The 22,069-nt window shown below is 43.7% G+C and overlaps 1 protein-coding gene across 1 annotated transcript in view; it reads right to left on the reverse strand.

Moving 5' to 3' along the window:
* The window catches only part of LOC128654739 (zinc finger protein 37A), a 130,688-nt gene that overhangs the window by 69,977 nt on the left and 38,642 nt on the right, over positions 1-22,069 (reverse strand). Inside the window, exon 4 of the mRNA XM_053708835.1 lies at positions 8,142-9,289. Within this exon, the coding sequence (XP_053564810.1) occupies positions 8,142-9,289 (1,148 nt within the window). The remainder of the gene's footprint in view (positions 1-8,141; positions 9,290-22,069) is intronic.

Here is a 22,069-nt window from a genome sequence, read left to right on the forward strand (position 1 = left end):
TCCAGCACATCAGACCTTTTCTGAGCCTCTAACTTGCAGCTTTGACTCATGTTTGTAGGGGACAGCTATAATCACTACAGGGATTGCTATGCTCTATATACTCCCTTAGCTACTGAGCTCTTGTAAGAGCTCTTGTTCCTGATCCTGCTTCGCTGTACAGAAGGAAGAGGTTCACCTACTGGAGCCTGGTCGTAGGTCCAGGGCGCAGAGCAGACGGCGAGATACCAGCCCAGCAGCGGTGGTTCGTAGAGTCTGCATTACGTATGGTGGCTACGCAGTAGTTATAGTGTCTACGGTGCTGATGATCCTTTGGTGAGCGCTAGGAGCATCCTTTTCTACGGTCCAACTTCCAGCCAGCCTGGAGGCAACTGTAACATTTGGTGGCAGCGGTGGGATGGCGTCCTAGCGCAAGGAGCAGCACCCCAACAGCACTGGTATCGTATGAGAGTTATTGAGGGCAACGCTAGCCACTGCGCAGCGTCCCTACCTACAGCAGCATGGAGCTGACAAGATACTGGTCAGAACCCTGTGAAGAGCACCTCAACCGGATCCGTCACTATGAGGGCGCTGATTTCGTTCCAGAGGTAAAGAGGCGGCTAGTCCGATATGGTCCAGACCCTGCGCAGGAGGTAGTCAGTCGCATCATCCGGGAATTGGATACTGAGAACGAAGCGGCACGAGCCTTTGAGCGCCAACTGTGGAGTTTGAGGGTATGGACACCTGGTCTCCAGCGAGAAAGTGAGTTACAGGGAGAGGAGAGCAGCGACCTCCCTCCCCAGCGGCAGTATACCGTGCAGAGGGAAGAGACAACCGGTCTCCTTCCCCAACCCCAACCAGAGATACCAGAGGCAGCAGGCCTCATAGACTGGTCCTGGGAGGACCCCCAGCCGGCAGGTGGAGATGGGACCGCAGTCTCTCTACCGGCCCTACAGGGATGCTGGGCAGGCGGCCCAGATCCCCAGCGACAGACCCAGCTACAGGGAGGGGAGAGCATTGACCTCCCTCCCCAGCCGGAGTGTGCCTTCCAGGGAGAGGAGACAACCGGTCTCTCTCCCCAGCCGCAGCCGCTGGCCTCTGCCCCCCAAGTACCACCAGCTATTTGCCCAGCTGCGCCAGGAAGGCCGAGGATGCTACACTTTCATCCTACAACCTGAAACCTACAGGCCAGTACTACTTATTGTGGGGGGGCTACTTTGCTGCTAATGTTTATTTGTGGGTGGGTTGTGAGACTAACTTAGGCACTGACCGACAGAAGGTCAGGTGCCTGGTTAGTCTCCCTCCAAAAGGGGAGATATGTTACAAACTGCTATTTGTAATTGGCCCTTTAAATGAAAAATTGCCCTGCTTCCATGGATCGTGGAGAAGCCTATTTGCCAGCCTCCTTCCTCATGACTATGGCCCCTGGAAGATTGTGCCCCTGAAAACCTATTAACTTTTATTGGGTGTGTATGGCCCTTTAAGAACCGTCTGGGGACATATTGTGACTTTGGTGAACAATGCCCCTTTAAGACTATGTCCCCAGACCTGTAAAATAACTTGTCCCTGGCTTCTCCCACTTGGTTCAGTAAATAGGGCTTACTGAACCAAGTACCACACAGGCAGAGTGTTCCACAGAAAGGGAGCACTGTTACAAAAGCATTAGTTTTCATTGTGTGCCATTAAGAGTTAATTTTGTTCAGCTTCAAGAACCTATTCTAAATACAAGTTTGCTGGGATCAGCTCTAATTAAGTTTAGTGATAAACATTCCCATTGCCTAATCAGACTGCTAGTGATAAGGTGGACTGCATTGTTTTATTGTGTGTAACTTGTTATCTGCTGAAGTAATGTTGTGGCCTGTCAAAGGGCGTTGTCTCTATCTAAATGTATCAAATGTGTGATTGGGGATTTTATGCCTCCCCCTGAGAGTGTCCTTTTTGCATGTAACCTCAATAAAAAGCAGGCTGTGTGTTCCAGCACATCAGACCTTTTCTGACCCTCTAACTTGCAGCTTTGACTCATGTTTGTAGGGGACAGCTATAATCACTACAGGGATTGCTATGCTCTATATACTCCCTTAGCTACTGAGCTCTTGTAACAGCTCTTGTTCCTGATCCTGCTTTGCTGTACAGAAGGAAGAGGTTCACCTACTGGAGCCTGGTCGTAGGTCCAGGGCGCAGAGCAGATGGCGAGATACCAGCCCAGCAGCGGTGGTTCGTAGAGTCTGCATTACGTATGGTGGCTACGTAGTAGTTATAGTGTCTACGGTGCTGATGATCCTTTGGTGAGCGCTAGGAGCATCCTTTTCTACGGTCCAACTTCCAGCCAGCCTGGAGGCAACCGTAACACTCCTCAGCCAAAAAGAAAGAGAGGTAGCTGTAGCTTTCTGACCCCTACGTTTCCCTGAAAAAACAACAAAGAAGACGATTGTCGAAAATCCATAGTCGCTTTTAAGTAAAACTTTAAAGCACGGACTACGTTTAAATTATGTAACAAACGTTCCTTATTAGAAGAAGGATTAGGACACAAAGAAGGAACAACAATCTCCTGATTGATATTCCTATTTGAAACAACCTTAGGAAGAAAACCAGGTTTAGTACGTAACACCACCTTATCTGCATGGAAAATAAGATAAGGAGAATCAAATTGCAATGCCAAAAGCTCAGATACTCTGCGAGCAGATGAAATAGCAACCAGAAATAAAACCTTCCAAGATAATAACTTAATATCTACGGAATGCATAGGTTCAAATGGAACCCCTTGAAGAACTCTAAAAACTAAATTTAAACTCCAAGGAGAAGCAATAGGTCTAAATACAGGCCTGATTCTAGTCAGAGCCTGACAAAAAGATTGTACATCTGGAACACTTGCCAGACGCTTGTGTAAGAAAATAGATAAAGCAGAAATCTGTCCCTTTAAGGAACTTGCTGACATCCCCTTCTCCAATCCTTCTTGGAGAAAGGACAAAATCCTGGGAAGCCGAACCCTACTCTATGAGTAGCCCCTGGAATCACACCAATAAAGATATTTACGCCATATCTTATGGTAAATCTTCCTAGTAACAGGCTTACGTACCTGAATTAAAGTATCTATAACCGAATCAGAAAAACCTTGCTTAGATAAAATTAAGCGTTCAATCTCCAGGCAGTCAGTTGTAGAGAAACTAGATTCGGATGATGGAAGGGACCTTGAATGAGAAGGTCCTTTCTTAATGGTAGCTTCCACGGTGGCTGAGATGACATCTCCACCAGATCCGCATACCAAATCCTGCGAGGCCATGCAGGGGCGATGAGGATTACCGATGCCCTCTCCTGTTTGACTCGAGCAATCACCCTGAAAAGAAGAGCAAACGGAGGAAATACATAAGCTAGGATGAAAGACCAAAGCACTGCCAGGGCATCTATCAGCTCCACTTGTGGATCCCTGGACCTGGACCCGTATCTCGGAAGCTTGGCATTCTGACGAGATGCCATGAGATCCAACTCCGGCCTGCCCCATCTGAGAATCCAGTTGGAAAATATCTCCGGATGGAGTTCCCACTCTCCTGGATGAAATGTCTGCCTACTCAGAAAGTCTTCCTCTCAGTTTTCCTCCCCTTGGATGTAGATCGCTGACAGATGGCAAGAGTGAGACTCCGCCCACTGTATAATCTTGGCAACCTCTGTCATCGCCAAGGAACTTCTTGTTCCTCCCTGATTGATGTAAGCTACCGTCGTTATGTTGTCCGACTGAAATCTGATGAATTGGGCCTAAGCCAACTGAGGTCAAGCCTGAAGAGCATTGAATATTGCTCTCAACTCCAGAATATTGATGGGAAGTAGAGACTCCGCCCGAGTCCACACACCCTGATCCCTTAGGGAGTTCCAAACTGCTCCCCAACCTAACAGACTGGCATCCGTTGTCACTATTACCCATGAGGGTCTGCGGAAGCATTTCCCCTGGGACAGATGATCCAGTGACAACCACCATAGAAGAGAATCCCTTGTCTCTTGATCTAGAAATATTAGAGGAGACAGATCTGTATAATCTCCATTCCACTGCCTGAGCATGCTCAATTGCAGAGGTCTTAGATGAAACCGTGCAAACGGTACAATGTCCATTGCCGCCACCATCAATCCGATTACCTCCATGCACTGAGCCACTGACGGACGAGGATTGCACTGAATGGCTCGACATGTATTCAGAATTTTTAACTTTCTGACCTCCGTCAGAAAAATCTTCATTGAAATAGAGTTGAATACAGTTCCCAGAAAGGGCACCCTTGTCTGAGGAACTAACAAACTCTTTTCCAGGTTTACCTTCCACCCGTGGGTCCTTAGGAAGGAAAGCACAATGTCGGTATTGGGACCTTGCTAGTGGAAATGTTGACGCCTGGATCAGTTTATCGTCCAGATAAGGCGCCAGTGCAATGCCCTGCGGCCTTAGAACTGCCAGTAAAGACCCCAGAACCTTTGTGAAGATTCTGGGTGCTGTGGCTAGAATGAAAGGAAGAGCCACGAACTGAAAGTGTTTGTCCAGAAATGCAAATCTCAGGAACTTGTAATGATCTCTGTGGATGGGAACATGAAGGTATGCATCCTTTAGATCCACTGTCGCCATAAATTGACCCTCCTGGATCAATGGAAGAATGGTACGAATAGTTTCCATCTTGAAAGATGGAACTCTGAGAAACTTGTTTAGACTCTTGAGATCTAAGATAGGTCTGAAAGCTCCCTCTTTTTTGGGAACTACAAACAGATTTGAGTAAAACCCCTGTCCCTGCTCCTGAATTGGAACGGGACAGATTACTCACATGGGGGATAGGTCTCTTACACAGCGTAAGAACGCCTCTCTTTTTATCTGGTCTACAAATAATCGTGAAAGAAGAAAACTTCCTCAGGGGGAAGAATTTTTGAATTCCAGTTTGTATTCCTGAGACACTATATCTATTGCCCAGGGATCCTGAACATCTCTCATCCAAGCCTGGATGAAGAAAGACAGTCTGCCCCCTACTAGATCCGGTCCCGGATCGGCGGCCAACCCTTCATGCTGACTTGGGAGCAGCAGCAGGTTTCTTGGATTGTTTACCCTTGTTCCAAGACTGGTTGGGTCTCCAGGTAGACTTGGTTTGTGGATAGTTCCCTTCCTGCTTAGAGGAAGAGGGAGTTCCCTTGAAATTTCGAAAGGAACGAAAATGACTCTGTCGACCCCTCTGTTTGGATCTCTTATCCTGAGGGAGGAAATGACCCTTGCCCCTCGTGATGTCAGAAATAATTTCCTTCAAGTCAGGTCCGAACAAGGTCTTCCCCTTGTAAGGGATAGCCAAAAGTTTAGACTTGGAAGATACATCCGCAGACCAAGATTTCAACCATAAGGCTCTGCGTGCTAAGATGGAGAACCCCGAACTCTTAGCCGCCAATTTGGTAATCTGCAGGGAAGCGTCAGTAATAAATGAATTAGCTAATTTAAGAGCTTTAATCCTATCTTGTATCACTTCCAAAGAAGTCTCAGTCTTAAGAGATTCTTCCAGAGCATCAAAAAAATAAGCAGCTGCACTTGTAACCGTAACAATGCAAGCTGCCGGCTGCAATAGCAACCCTTGATGAACATAGATTTTCTTAAAGAGACCCTCTAATTTCTTATCCATAGGGTCTTTGAAAGCACAACTATCCTCGATAGGAATAGTAGTTCGTTTGGCCAAGGTAGAAATAGCTCCTTCCACCTTAGGGACCGTCTGCCAAGAATCCCTAATAGCGTTAGCTATAGGATACATTTCCTTGAAAACGGTAGAAGGAGAAAAGGGAATACCTGGTCTCTCCCATTCTTTAGCAATAATTTCTGAAGTTCTTTTAGGAACTGGAAAAACATCAGAATAAGAATGGACTTCTAGATATCTGTTCAACTTACTTATTTTTTCTGGAGGAACCACAATTGAATCACAGTCATCCAGAGTAACCAAAACCTCCCTTAATAAAAGGCGGAGGTGTTCAAGTTTAAACCTGAAGGAAACCACTTCTGAATCTCTCAGTGGCAAGACACTTCCAGAGTCAGAAAGTTCACCTTCGGATAGGACCTCCATAGCCTCCAATTCAGAGGTGTGTGAGGGTATATCTGAGATCGCCATTAAAGTATCAGAAGCTGTATTAACTAAGTGAGCTTCCTTCCTTCTGCGCTATGTCCTTTAAAGTAATTGCAGCAGAGGCTGCAGAGGTACTTGGCTCCGCTTGAGCGGGCGTTAAGGGCTGTGACGTTTGGGGAGAAAGTTGCGGCATACTCTGAATCTCATCAGTAGACTTGCCAGACGCTCACACACAGCCCTAAATCGGAGTTTATATAAACAGCTCCTCTAATAGAATACTCCCAGCATCCTGCCCAATGTACTGGAACAAAATGAAAACAGTCACAGTAGGAGTCTTAATAAATTATTCCTCCATCGTGACTCAGGTCCCACACATCTTTTCTAGTCCTGAAAGAAGAAATGTCACACAGCAATGGGGGAAACCCTAAAATGACTATTCCCCCCACTGATAGATATGGTATAGGCACAGCCGGTTCTGAGTTAAGGGGTATCCCAGAAAATAAAATGCTGCACCTACCTCTATGCTGAGCGACAGCATGACTTGTCCCACACGATCCAGAGGTTCCTCTTCTCCTCCAGTAATTCTGTGGGAACAAACAGGGTCTTAGATAATATCTGCTAAGACCATCATCTGCAGGGCAACACATAGTATGGGAGATGCTGAGAGAATGTGAATCCCCCCAGTTCCCATTGCTTAAAAGCCACCTGTAGCTCTACTCTAGAGGCTGACAAGGAATACGGCTACACCCCGAAATAAAATAGCACTCACTGGCACCATTTTTAAAAATAATAAACTCTTGATTCAAGATCTAAACTAACACCTCACTTTACCTCTTCCAATCACTAACACAGGCAAAGAGAATGACTGGAGTGGGAGGGAAGGGAGGAGCTATATATACAGCTCTGCTGTGGTGCTCTTTGCCTCCTCCTGCTGACCAAGAGGCGATATCCCACAAGTAAGGATGAAATCCGTGGACTCATCGTATCTTTAAAAAGAAATCAAATAGTTGATACTCTCTTCACATCCCTCTGACAAACACTGTACTCTGAGAGGAATTGGGCTTCAGAATGCTTAGAAGTGCTAATCAAAGAAGAAATCATAAAAATCAAGTACAAACTCACTTTACCACCTCCACAGGAGGCAAAGTTTGTAAAACTGAATTGTTGGTGTGGTGAGGGGGTGTATTTATAGGCATTTTGAAGTTTGGGAACTTTGCCCCTCCTGGTAGAAATGTATATCCCATACGTCACTATGCTCATGGACTCTTGCCAATTACATGAAAGAAATAAGGATTTGTCTAAACACAAATATACAGTGTCAGATTCTAAACCAAATGAAATGTAAGGAGCTCTATAGATAGTATGTTGTGAAATGGTATAAAGAGAAGACATATACAGACCATTACAGGACCCAGAAGCTGCACCTACATGTACAGATCTTGGGGAGACAACTGCTAGCTGTTAGGGTCATTGTTGTTGGAAGATATGATAATAACAGGGGCACTACAGGGAGTTAGAGGAACAGTTGCCCTATTTATGCTTCACTGGAGCCCAACACAACATGAGAGGTCAGATAGAATTTATATTAGTAAAACCAATGGTTAGATAGTTCATCATATGCTATGGGTTACTTTCAACCAAGATACTTAAATCAGAGGTGTCTTTGGTAAGAGGGGATTGAGTAAAAAGCTTCTCTGTTTTCTTGTTTCAGATACCATGGAAATGCAACTAATTTCATTAACTTCTAACACATAATCCATGTTACCTACTCATAAACTCACAGGATTGGACAGACCAATTCATTTTAATTTGAATAAAGTGTGATTAATCTAATGAGAATAATGTCCATGTGCAGGACAGGACATATTGTATAGATAACAGTAACATGGAACATGCAAAACTGTCCGTCATCTACTATTGGGGATGTTGCTACCATTAGAGCTATCTGCATCCCACAGATTGGATCCCCAAGATATTTGCAAATATGTATTCACAACTCACTGCTAAGGGTCAAGAAGTCATTTAGACTTGTAGAAAATACAGTTAGTACAAATGGGCACAATATAAATATACATAGTACAAATATATACGTAACATATCTATTACCTGTGCTGTGAGTTCAGATAATGCAAGAGTTGGTGGCCCCTCAGTAGGACATTCCTCGTACTTTGGTATCATTATTCCAACGCTGCTGCTCGGCTCCACTTTAGGATGGTTATTCACCCAGCGAGGCGCCAGCTTTCCAGCGGTATGTTTCTCGAGGTGTCTCTTTAGAGACTTCTTCCGTATAAACCTCTCCCAGCAAAAAGTACATTCATAAGGACGCTCCCCTGTGTGTCTTCTTATGTGGGCAATCAAGTCTGTTTTACGGCTGAAGCTCTTTGGGCAACAGTTGCAGTGAAAAGGCTTGTGGCCAGCATGGCTCCAGAGATGCGTGGTGAGTGTAGAGTTCTGGCGGAAACTCCTTCCACACTGACCACATGTGAAGGGCCTCTCCCCTGTGTGGGTTCTCCTGTGAGCCGTCAGGTGTTGCTTTTTCACAAAGGTTTTTGAACATACATTGCAGCTATATGGCCGATCTGGACATGTCCCCATCTGTTGGGATAAAAAGTCCATGGACTGATTCCTTTTCTCTTCAGACTGGGCATTTATGAAGAGTCCGGTATAGCTTTCTTGCAATTCTGGAAACTGTGGTGTCTCCTGATCAACTTCCTCTTTAATGCATTTGTAGATTTCTTCCAAACCTCTACTACATATTGTGTGAGTTGGATTCTCCTGGGTAACACCATTGTCCTTCTGACCTGTGCTTTCCTTACATACATTGTGGTTCTTATCTCTTTGTTTATTTTCTGGTTGCACAACTTGCTGGTTCTGCTGCTCAATATCCTTACAAGCTGCACTGTCATTTACACCTGTATGTTCAATAGTGCTGCCACTTTCTATTTCACCGTTGCATTCCATGTAAGTGCGGCCAAAAGAATCAATGAATGGAACTATCACTTTGTGTGCAGATGAAGCTTTGCTTTTGCATACTTTTCTTGCTGGTTTTCTCAGAGTCATAGTGAAAGATTTGATAGTTTTGCTCTTTGCTGAATGTTGCTTGTTTGTAGTCTCAGATTGTTTTATTTGGAAATGCTTCTGCCCTGGATTATGATTATCATGAAGAGTTCCAGGTTTGTTTTGACTTGGCACTGGCTGCTTTGGGTTCCCAATCTCTGATGCCTCTACAATGACAATCTTTTTTGGCTTACGACCTGCAAATGGCAAACAAAAAGACTGAGGAACAATATACATGGAATTTATTCCATTGCTTATGAGGTAGTTACATATTATAAATATTATAGAGTTTCTTTTCTTGTCTATAAAATTGTAGACTAAATATCAGCTTTTAGGCACAAACCCCATACAGCATTTTGTAATGGGATTTAAATAATCACATGGTCTCTATTCGGGCCCTTGATCTCTGCTTTGCTTTAATTAGTAATGATCTGTATCAGCACAAGAGCCAGCAGGAATACTGAGAAGCAAATTACCAGGAAACTGAAAAGGTTTGTTTTATAAACACTAAGGGTCACATTCCGAGTAGTAAACTAACAGTTACACATATGCCAAAAGGTGATTATCACAGGTATTTGCGAGCGTCTGGTTTTTCGCTCGTATTACAAGTTGAAAGTAGACACGATCGCTTGAGCACAATTAAAGAAAACGAGCTTCTTGTTAAAGCAACCTCAGAGCTCTGGTTAACTGTTTCGCAAAACAAAAAAGTGTCATCAAAAGTACAGTTACACTCATAATAACACTATATAGAGATACATACATCCATATTTTAAAATATTTATATGTATGTATATATGTGTATATACTGTATGTATTTACAGACATCTACACGCATATAAACACATAAATACATATGTACACATATAGATATACATATAAGTGCATTGGAAAACGTATTTAAACAATAATCATTTAATAAAGTGTTATACTGCGTATTTACTGTAAATATTTCACATTCTGATGTCCTGCACATAGCAGAATATGTTCTATGTATTTATAAATAGATATTCACATATATCTATACCTATATATAATCATCTATATATAGGTATAAATATATATCTGTGCAAAAAAACATCAACTAAATATAGAAATATGTATAATTATGAATAAATAGAACATTGGAATCTGAAATATTCATTTCTTTCATGTAATTGGCAAGAGTCCATGAGCTAGTGACGTATGGGATATACAATCCTACCAGGAGGGGCAAAGTTTCCCAAACCTCAAAATGCCTATAAATACACTGCTCACCACACCCACAATTCAGTTTTTACAAACTTTGCCTCCTATGGAGGTGGTGAAGTAAGTTTGTGCTAAGATTTCTACGTTGATATGCGCTTCTCAGCATTGTTGAAGCCCGATTCCTCTCAGAGTACAGCGAATGTCAGAGGGACGTGAAGGGAGTATCACTTATTTGAATATGATGATTTCCCTAACGGGGGTCTATTTCATAGGTTCTCTGTTATCGGTCGTAGAGATTCATCTCCTTCCTCCATTTTCAGATCGACCAGCAAAATCTATAGAGTTTTGGGAAAAAAAATCCCCAAAGTTGATGGGGCTATTTCTACTCTTGCTAAACGTACCACTATTCCTATGGAAGATAGCACTTCCTTTAAGGATCCTTTAGATAGGAAGCTTGAATCTTATCTAAGGAAAGCCTATTTATATTCAGGTCATCTTCTCAGACCTGCTATTTCTTTGGCTGATGTTGCGGCTGCATCAACTTTCTGGTTGGAAAATTTAGCGCAACACGAATTGGATTCTGACATATCTAGCGTTGTTTACTTACTGCAACATGCTAATCATTTTGACATCTAAATCTAGATTACTATCTCTTTCTTTCCAAGGTAATAATTTATTTGGTTCTCAGTTGGATTCTATTATTTCAACTATCGCTGTGGGAAAAGGAGTTTTTTTGCCTCAGGATAAAACACCTAAGGGTAAATCTAAGCCTTCTAACCGTTTTCGTTCCTTTCGTCAGAATAAAGAACAAAAACTCAATCCTTCCCCCAAGGAATCTGCTTCCAATTGGAAGCCTTCCTCAAATTGGAATAAATCCAAGCCATTTAGGAAACCAAAGTCAGCCCCTAAATTCGCATGAAGGTGCGGCCCTCATGCCAGCTCAGCTTGTAGGGGGCAGATTAAGGTTTTTCAAGGATTTTTGGATAAAATCTGTCCAAAATCATTGGATTCAGAGCATTGTCTCTCAAGGGTATCGAATAGGATTTAAAGTAAGACCTCCTGTGAGAAGATTTTTTCTCTCATGCATCCCTGTAAATCCAGTAAAAGCTCAGGCTTTTCTGAAGTGTGTTTCAGATCTGGAGTCTTCAGGGGTAATCATGCCAGTTCCTCCTCAGGAACAAGGTTTGGGGTTTTATTCAAACCTATTCATTGTACCGAAGAAAGAAAATTTATTCAGACCAGTTCTGGATCTAAAAATTTTGAATCGTTATGTAAGAGTACCAACTTTCAAGATGGTGACTATAAGGACTATTCTGCCTTTTGTTCAGCGAGGACATTATATGTCCACAATAGACTTGCAGGATGCATACCTTCATATTCCGATTCACCCAGAACACTTTCAGTTTCTGAGATTCTCTTTTCTAGACAAGCATTACCAATTTGTTGCTCTTCCATTTGGCCTAGCAACAGCTCCTAGAATCTTTTCAAAGGTTCTGGGTGCCCTTCTATCTGTAATCAGAGAACAGGGTATTGAGGTGTTTCCTTATTTGGACGATATCTTGGTACTAGCTCAGTCTTTACATACTGCAGAATCTCACACGAATCAACTAGTGTTGTTTCTTCGGAAACATGGTTGGAGGATCAATTTACCAAAAAGTTTCTTGATTCCTCAGACAAGGGTCACCTTTTTAGGCTTCCAGATAGATTCAGTGTCCATGACTCTGTCTCTAACAGACAAGAGACGTTTAAAATTGGTCACAGCATGCCGGCTCCTTCAGTCTCAGTCATTCCCTTCAGTGGCTATGTGCATGGAAGTTTTAGGTCTCATGACTGCAGCATCGGACGCGATCCCCTTTGCTCGTTTTCACATGAGACCTCTACAGCTTTGTATGCTGAATCAATGGTGCAGGGATTATACAAAGATATCAAAATTAATATCCTTGAATCCCAATGTACGACACTCTCTGACATGGTGGATAGATCACCATCGTTTGGTTCAAGGGGCTTCTTTTGTTCGCCCAACCTGGACTGTGATCACAACAGATGCGAGTCTTTCAGGTTGGGGAGCTGTTTATGGATGTCTGACCGCACAAGGGGTTTGGAAATCTCAAGAGGCGAGATTACCAATAAATATTTTAGAACTCCGTGCAATTTTCAGGGCTCTTCAGTTCTGGCCTCTGCTAAAGAGAGAACCGTCCATTTGTTTTCAGACAGACAATATCACAACTGTGGCTTATGTCAATCATCAGGGTGGGACTCACAGTCCCCAAGCTATGAAAGAAGTATCTCGGATACTTGCCTGGGCGGAATCCAGCTCCTGTCTAATCTCTGCGGTGCATATCCCAGGCGTAGACAATTGGCAGGCGGATTATCTCAGCCGCCAGACTTTACATCCAGGGGAGTGGTCTCTCCATCCAGATGTGTTTTCTCAGATGGTTAAGATGTGGGGGCTTCCAGAGATAGATTTCATGGCCTCTCATCTAAACAAGAAACTTCCCAGATACCTGTCCAGGTCCAGGGATGTTCAGGCGGAAGCAGTGGATGCGCTGACACTTCCTTGGTGTTATCAACCTGCTTACATCTTCCCGCCTCTAGTTCTCCTTCAAAGAGTGATCTCCAAAATCATCATGGAACAGTCATTTGTGTTGCTGGTGGCTCCAGCATGGCCACACAGGTTTTGGTATGCGGATCTGGTTCGGATGTCCAGTTGCCCGCCTTGGCCACTTCCGTTATGGCCAGACCTACTATCTCAAGGTCCGTTTTTCCATCAGGATCTCAAAACATTAAATTTGAAGGTATGGAAATTGAACGCTTAGTTCTAAGTCATAGGGGTTTCTCTGACTCAGTGATTAATACTATGTTACAAGCTCGTAAATCTGTCTCTAGAAAGATTTATTATAGAGTTTGGAAGACTTACATTTCATGGTGTTCTTCTCATAAATTCTCCTGGCATTCTTTTAGAATTCCTAGAATTTTACAGTTCCTTCAGGATGGTTTGGATAAGGGTTTGTCTGCAAGTTCCTTGAAAGGACAAATCTCCACTCTTTCTGTTTTATTTCACAGAAAGATTGCTATACTTCCTGATATTCACTGTTTTGTACAGGCTTTAGTTCGTATTAAGCCTGTCATTAAATCAATTTCTCCTCCTTGGAGTTTTAATTTGGTTCTGAAGGCTTTACAGGCTCCTCCATTTGAGCCTATGAATTCTTTGGACATTAAACTAATTTCCTGGAAAGTGTTGTTCCTTTTGGCTATCTCTTCTGCTAGAAGAGTTTCTGAGCTATCTGCTCTTTCTTGTGAGTCTCCTTTTCTGATTTTTCATCAGGATAAGGCAGTTTTGCGGACTTCTTTTCAATTTTTACCTAAGGTTGTGAATTCTAACAACATTAGTAGAGAAATTGTTGTCCCTTCCTTGTGTCCTAATACTGAGAATTCTTTGGAGAGATCCTTACATTCTTTGGATGTGGTAAGAGCTTTGAAAACAAAATGTATGCTTACCTGATACATTTATTTCTCTTGTGGTGTATCCAGTCCATGGGTTCATCCATTACTTGTGGGATATTCTCCTTCCCAACAGGAAGCTGCAAGAGGACACCCACAGCAGAGCTGTCTATATAGCTCCTCCCCTAACTGCCACCCCCAGTCATTCGACCGAAGACAAGCAAGAAAAAAAGGAGAAACTATAGGGTGCAGTGGTGACTGTAGTTTAAAAATAAAAAACACCTGCCTTAAAATGACAGGGCGGGCCATGGACTGGATACACCACAAGAGAAATAAATTTATCAGGTAAGCATAAATTTTGTTTTCTCTTGTAAAGGTGTATCCAGTCCACGGGTTCATCCATTACTTGTGGGATACCAATACCAAAGCTTTAGGACACGGATGAAGGGAGGGACAAGGCAGGAACTTAAACGGAAGGCACCACTGCCTGTAAGACCTTTCTCCCAAAAATAGCCTCCGAAGAAGCAAAAGTATCAAATTTATAGAATTTATAAAAGGTATGAAGCGAAGACCAAGTCGTCGCCTTACAAAACTGTTCAACAGAGGCCTCATGTTTAGAAGCCCATGTGGAAGCTACTGCTCTAGTAGAATGAGCTGTAATTCTTTCAGGAGGCTGCTGGCCAGCAGTCTCATAAGCTAAGCGAATTATGCTTCTTAGCCAAAATGAAAGAGAAGTTGCTGAAGCCTTTTGGCCTCTCCTTTGTCCAGAGTAGACAACAAACAAAGCAGATGTTTGACGAAAATCTTTCGTAGCTTGTAAATAAAACTTTACAGCATGAACCACATCAAGATTGTGTAATAGACATTCCTTCTTTGAAAAAGGATTAAGACATAGGGAAGGAACAACAATCTCCTGATTGAAATTCCTATTAGATACCACCTTAGGCAGAAACCCAGATTTGGTACGTAACACTACCTTATCTGCATGGAAAATCAGATAAGGGGAATCACACTGTAAAGCAGATAACTCCGAAACTCTTCGAGCCGAGGAGATAGCTACTAAAAATAGAACTTTCCAAGATAAAAGCTTAATATCTATGGAATGCAAAGGTTCAAACGGAACCCCTTGAAGAACTTTAATAACTAAATTTAAACTCCATGGCGGAGCAACAGGTTTAAACACAGGCTTGATTCTAACTAAAGCCTGACAAAACGCCTGAACGTCTGGAACCTCAGCCAGACGTTTGTGCAAAAGAATAGACAGAGCAGAAATCTGTCCCTTTAAGGAACTAGCTGACAATCCCTTCTCCAATCCTTCTTGGAGAAAAGATGATATCCTAGGAATCCTGACCTTACTCCATGAGTAACCCTTGGATTCACACCAATGAAGATATTTACACCATATCTTATGATAGATTTACCTGGTGACAGGCTTTCGAGCCTGAATTAAGGTATCAATGACTGATTCGGAAAAACCACGCTTTGATAGAATCAAGCGTTCAATCTCCAAGCAGTCAGACGTAGAGAAATTAGATTTGGATGTTTGAAGAAACCTTGAAGTAGAAGGTCCTGTCTTAGCGGCAGAGTCCATGGTGGAAAGGATGACATGTCCACCAGATCTGCATACCAAGTCCTGCGTGGCCACGCAGGGGCTATCAAGATCACCGAAGCTCTCTCCTGCTTGATCTTGGCAATCAGACGAGGGAGCAGAGGAAACAGTGGAAACAAATAAGCCAGGCTGAAGGACCAGGGCTCTGCTAGAGCATCTATCAGCGCTGCCTTGGGATCCCTGGACCTGGACCCTAACAAGGAAGCTTGGCGTTCTGATGAGACACCATGAGATCCAGTTCTGGTTTGCCCCAAAGTTGGATCAACTGGGCAAATACCTCCGGATTGGAGCTCCCACTCCCCCGGATGAAAAGTCTGCCGACTTAGAAAATCTGCCTCCCAGTTCTCTACTCCTGGGATATGGATAGCTGAGAGATGGCAAGAGTGAACCTCTGCCCATAGAATTATCTTTGAAACCTCCAACATTGCCAGGGGGCTCCTTGTTCCCCCCTGATGGTTGATATAGGCTACAGTCGTGATGTTGTCCGACTGAAATCTGATGAACCTGACCGCAGCTAGCTGAGGCCAAGCCTGAAGAGCATTGAATATCGCTCTTAGTTCCAGAATGTTTATCGGAAGGAGGGCCTCCTCCTGAGTCCACGAACCCTGAGACTTCAGGGAGTTCCACACTGCACCCCAGCCCAGAAGGCTGGCATCTGTCGTTACTATAGTCCATTCTGGCCTGCGGAAACTCATTCCCTTGGACAGATGGACCCGAGATAGCCACCAGAGAAGAGAATCCCTGGTCTCTTGATCCAGATTTAGTAGAGGGGACAAATCTGTGTAATCCCCATTCCACTGATTGAGCATGCAATGTAGGCGGGCAAACGGAACTATGTCCATTGCCGCTACCATTAACCCGATTACCTCCATACACTGAGCCACTGACGGACGAGAAATGGAATAAAGAGCACGGCAGGAAGTTAGAAGTTTTGACAACCTGACCTCTGTCAGATAAATCTTCATTTCTACTGAATCTATCAGAGATCCTAGGAAGAGAACTCTTTCCTTCATTCACCTTCCACCCGTGAGACCTTAGGAATACCAGAACAATGTCCGTATGGGACCTGGCGATATGAAAAGTTGACACCTGTATCAGGATGTTGTCTAGGTAAGGGGCTACTGCTATACCCCGCGGTCTTAGAACCGCCAGAAGGGACCCTAGAACCTTCGTAAAGATTCTTGGTGCCGTGGCTAACCCGAAGGGAAGAGCCACAAAACTGGTAATGCCTGTCTAGGAAGGCGAACCTGAGAAACTGATGATGATCCCTGTGTATCGGAATATGTAGATAAGCATCCTTTAAATCCACGGTAGTCATATATTGACCCTCCTGGATAATAGGGAGGATGGTTCGGATAGTCTCCATTTTGAAGGATGGGACCCTGAGAAATTTGTTTAGGATCTTGAGATCCAAGATTGGTCTGAAAGTTCCCTCTTTCTTGGGAACTATAAACAGATTTGAATAGAAGCCCTGCCCCTGTTCCTCCTTTGGAACTGGGTGGATCACTCCCATAACTAGTAGGTCTTGAACGCAATGTAAGAATGCCTCTCTCTTTATCTGGTTTGCAGATAATTGTGAGAGATGAAATCTCCCCTTTGGAGATGAAGCTTTGAAATCCAAAAGATATCCCTGAGAAACAATCTCCAGAGCCCAGGGATCCTGGACGTCTCTTGCCCAAGCCTGGGCGAAGAGAGAAAGTCTGCCCCCACTAGATCCGGTCCCGGATCGGGGGCTACTCCTTCATGCTGTCTTAGAGGCAGCAGCAGGCTTTTTGGCCTGTTTCCCCTTGTTCCAAGCTTGTTTAGGTCTCTGGACTGGCTTGGACTGGGCAAAATTTCCCTCTTTTTTTGTAGAAGAGGAAGATGAAGCTGCGCCACTCTTGAAGTTTCGAAAGGAATGAAAATTAGTCTGTTTGGTCCTTAACTTGTTGGACCTATCCTGGGGAAGGGCGTGGCCTTTTCCTCCAGTAATATCAGAAATGATCTCCTTCAGTCCAGGCCCAAATAGGGTCTGCCCTTTGAAGGGGATCTTGAGAAGTTTAGACTTTGAAGTGACATCAGCTGACCAGGATTTAAGCCATAGCGCCCTACGCGCCTGAATGGCAAAACCTGAATTTTTAGCCGTTAGCTTGGTTAAATGAAAAACAGCGTCAGAAATAAATGAATTGGTTAACTTAAGAGCTTTAAGCCTGTCAAGGATATCATCCAACGGGATCTCTACCTGTAAAGCCTCCTCCAGAGACTCGAACCAGAAAGCCGCTGCAGCAGTGACTGGGGCAATGCATGCAAGAGGCTGGAGAATAAAACCTTGTTGTATAAAGATTTTCTTAAGGAAACCCTCTAATTTCTTATCCATAGGATCTAGGAAAGCACAACTGTCCTCGACAGGAATAGTTGTACGCTTAGCTAGGGTACAGACTGCTCCCTCCACCTTAGGGACCATCTGCCACAAGTCCCGTGTAGCGGCATCTATAGGAAACATTTTCTTAAAAGCAGGAGGGGGAGAGAACGCCACACCTGGTCTATCCCATTCCTTAGTAATCATTTCTGAAAACAGATAGAAGCTCTCCTGCTTCAACTTCTGCACATTGTGAGGGTATATCAGACATAGCTACTAAAGCGTCAGAGAGCTCTGTATTTGTTCTAGCCCCAGAGCTGTCCCGCTTTCCTTGTAACCCTGGCAGTTTGGACAATACCTCTGTGAGGGTATGATTCATAACTGCCGCCATGTCTTGTAAAGTAAACGCATTGGACGCGCTAGATGTACTTGGCGTCCCTTGAGCGGGAGTTATAGGTTCTGACACGTGGGGAGAGCTAGATGGCATAACCTCCCTTTTGTCAGTCTCAGAAACCTCAGGTGATAAATTTTTAAAAGCCATAATATGGTCTTTATAACTTATAGAAAGGTCAGTGCATTTGGTACACATTCTAAAAGGGGGTTCCACAATGGCTTCTAAACATAATGAACAAGGAGTTTCCTCTATGTCAGACATGTTTAACAGACTAGTAATGAGACCAGCAAGCTTGGAAAACACTTTAATAAATGTGAAAAAAACAATAATAAAAAACGGTACTGTGCCTTTAAGAGAAAAAAACTACCACATAAACTGCAAAACAGTGAAAAAAAGTAGTAAACTCTACGAAATTTTTACAGTGTGTATAAGGGACTAAAGCAGCATTGCACCCACTTGCAAATGGATGATTAACCCCTCAGGCCCAAAAACGAATTAGAAAAACATTAAACCTGTTAACAAAAATACAAACACACTGCCACAGCTCTAATGTGGCTCCTACCTGCCCTTAAAAACGATTTTTGCAGGAACAAAACCCTCTATAGAGGTCCTATAAGCCAGAGGACTCCTTCAGGGAAGCTGGATGTCTCAGACTGAAAATAGGCCCCTCCCACCATGCACTCAAAGTCAGAGGGCCTTAAAAAGTACTCCTAGGAGTAATCTAACAAGCCATGTGGAAACTAGGCCCCAAATATAGATTTATCACCCTCAGAGAAAAAAAGTTTTTATTTATAAATCATGCAAACGTTTTTAAACTAAGTAATATAGATATTAACATGAATATTATCCCTTTTTGCAAGCATGATCCCAGTTGTTGTTAAATCACTGTATCAGGCTTACCTTAAATATACCAGGCACTGTCAGCATTTTCTAGACCTTATCATCTCTCTAGAAAAAAATATACTGAACATACCTCAAAGCAGGCAATCTGCAGACCGTCCCCCCCAACTGAAGTTTTCTTTCCATACTCTTCAGTTATGTGTGAGAACAGCAATGGACCTTAGTTACAAACCGCTAAGATCATCAAACCTCCAGGCAGAAGTCTTCTTCCAATTTCTGCCTGAGAGTAAAAAACAGAATTTATGCTTACCTGATAAATTACTTTCTCCAACGGTGTGTCCGGTCCACGGCGTCATCCTTACTTGTGGGAATATCTCTTCCCCAACAGGAAATGGCAAAGAGTCCCAGCAAAGCTGGCCATATAGTCCCTCCTAGGCTCCGCCCACCCCAGTCATTCGACCGACGGACAGGAGGAAAAATATAGGAGAAACCATATGGTACCGTGGTGACTGTAGTTAGAGAAAATAATTCATCAGACCTGATTAAAAAACCAGGGCGGGCCGTGGACCGGACACACCGTTGGAGAAAGTAATTTATCAGGTAAGCATAAATTCTGTTTTCTCCAACATTGGTGTGTCCGGTCCACGGCGTCATCCTTACTTGTGGGAACCAATACCAAAGCTTTAGGACACGGATGAAGGGAGGGAGCAAATCAGGTTACCTAAACGGAAGGCACCACGGCTTGCAAAACCTTTCTCCCAAAAATAGCCTCCGAAGAAGCAAAAGTATCAAATTTGTAAAATTTGGCAAAAGTGTGCAGTGAAGACCAAGTCGCTGCCTTACATATCTGATCAACAGAAGCCTCGTTCTTGAAGGCCCATGTGGAAGCCACAGCCCTAGTGGAGTGAGCTGTGATTCTTTAAGGAGGCTGCCGTCCGGCAGTCTCGTAAGCCAATCAGATGATGCTTTTAAGCCAAAAGGAAAGAGAGGTAGAAGTCGCTTTTTGACCTCTCCTTTTACCAGAATAGACGACAAACAGAGAAGATGTTTGTCTGAAATCTTTTGTAGCTTCTAAATAGAATTTTAGAGCACGGACTACGTCCAAATTGTGTAACAAACGTTCCTTCTTTGAAACTGGATTCGGACACAAAGAAGGTACAACTATCTCCTGGTTAATATTTTTGTTAGAAACAACCTTTGGAAGAAAACCAGGCTTAGTACGCAAAACCACCTTATCTGCATGGAACACCAGATAGGGCGGAGAACACTGCAGAGCAGATAACTCTGAAACTCTTCTAGCAGAAGAAATAGCAACCAAAAACAAAACTTTCCAAGATAACAACTTAATATCTATGGAATGTAGAGGTTCAAACGGAACCCCTTGAAGAACTGAAAGAACTAGATTTAAACTCCAGGGAGGAGTCAAAGGTCTGTAAACAGGCTTGATCCTAACCAGAGCCTGAACAAATGCTTGAACATCTGGCATAGCTGCCAGTCGTTTGTGTAGTAAGACAGATAAAGCAGAAATCTGTCCCTTTAGAGAACTTGCAGATAATCCTTTATCCAAACCTTCTTGCAGAAAGGAAAGAATCTTAGGAATTTTTATCTTATTCCATGGGAATCCCTTGGATTCACACCAGCAGATATATCTTTTTCCATATTTTATGGTAAATCTTTCTAGTTACCGGTTTTCTGGCCTGAACCAGAGTATCTATCACAGAATCTGAAAACCCACGCTTTGATAGAATCAAGCGTTCAATCTCCAAGCCGTCAGCTGGAGGGAGACCAGATTTGGATGTTCGAATGGACCCTGAACAAGAAGGTCCTGTCTCAAAGGTAGCTTCCATGGTGGAACCGATGACATATTCACCAGGTCTGCATACCAAGTCCTGCGTGGCCACGCAGGAGCTATCAAGATCACTGAGGCCCTCTCCTGTTTGATCCTGGCTACCAGCCTGGGAATGAGAGGAAACGGTGGGAACACATAAGCTAGGTTGAAGGTCCAAGGCGCTACTAGTGCATCCACTAGAGTCGCCTTGGGATCCCTGGATCTGGACCCGTAGCAAGGAACCTTGAAGTTCTGACGAGACGCCATCAGATCCATGTCTGGAATGCCCTATAATTGAGTCAACTGGGCAAAAATCTCCGGGTGGAGTTCCCACTCCTCCGGATGGAATGTCTGATGACTCAGATAATCCGCTTCCCAGTTTTCCACACCTGGGATGTGGATCGCAGATAGATGGCAGGAGTGATTCTCCGCCCATTGTATTATTTTGGTCACTTCTTTCATCGCCAGGGAACTCCTTGTTCCCCCCCTGATGATTGATATACGCAACAGTCGTCATGTTGTCTGATTGGAATCTTATGAATCTGGCCTTTGCAAGCTGAGGCCAAGCCCTGAGAGCATTGAATATCGCTCTTAGTTCCAGAATGTTTATCGGGAGAAGAGACTCTTCCCGAGACCATAGTCCCTGAGCTTTCAGGGATTCCCAGACCGCACCCCAGCCCACTAGACTGGCGTCGGTCGTGACAATGACCCACTCTGGTCTGCGGAAGCTCATTCCCTGGGACAGGTGGTCCAGGGATATCCACCAACGGAGTGAATCTCTGGTCTTCTGATCTACTTGAATCACTGGAGACAAGTCTGTATAGTCCCCATTCCACTGTTTCAGCATGCACAGTTGTAATGGTCTTAGATGAATTAGCGCAAAAGGAACTATGTCCATTGCTGCAACCATCAACCCTACTACTTCCATGCACTGAGCTATGGAAGGACGTGGAACAGAATGAAGAACTTGACAAGCGCTTAGAAGTTTTGACTTTCTGACATCTGTCAGAAAAATCCTCATTTCTAAGGAATCTATTATTGTTCCCAAGAAGGGAACTCTTGTTGACAGAGACAGAGAACTTTTTTCTATGTTCACCTTCCATCCGTGAGATCTGAGAAAGGCCAGAACGATGTCTGTATGAGCCTTTGCTTTTGAAAGGGACGACGCTTGTATTAGAATGTCGTCCAAGTATGGTACTACTGCAATGCCCCTCGGTCTTAGAACCGCTAGAAGGGACCCGAGTACCTATGTGAAAATCCTTGAAGCAGTGGCTAATCCGAATGGGAGGGCCACAAACTGGTAATGTTTGTACAGAAAGGCGAACCTTAGGAACTGATGATG

This window comes from Bombina bombina, chromosome 3 (assembly GCF_027579735.1).
Source record: "Bombina bombina isolate aBomBom1 chromosome 3, aBomBom1.pri, whole genome shotgun sequence".
Lineage (NCBI taxonomy): Eukaryota > Metazoa > Chordata > Amphibia > Anura > Bombinatoridae > Bombina > Bombina bombina.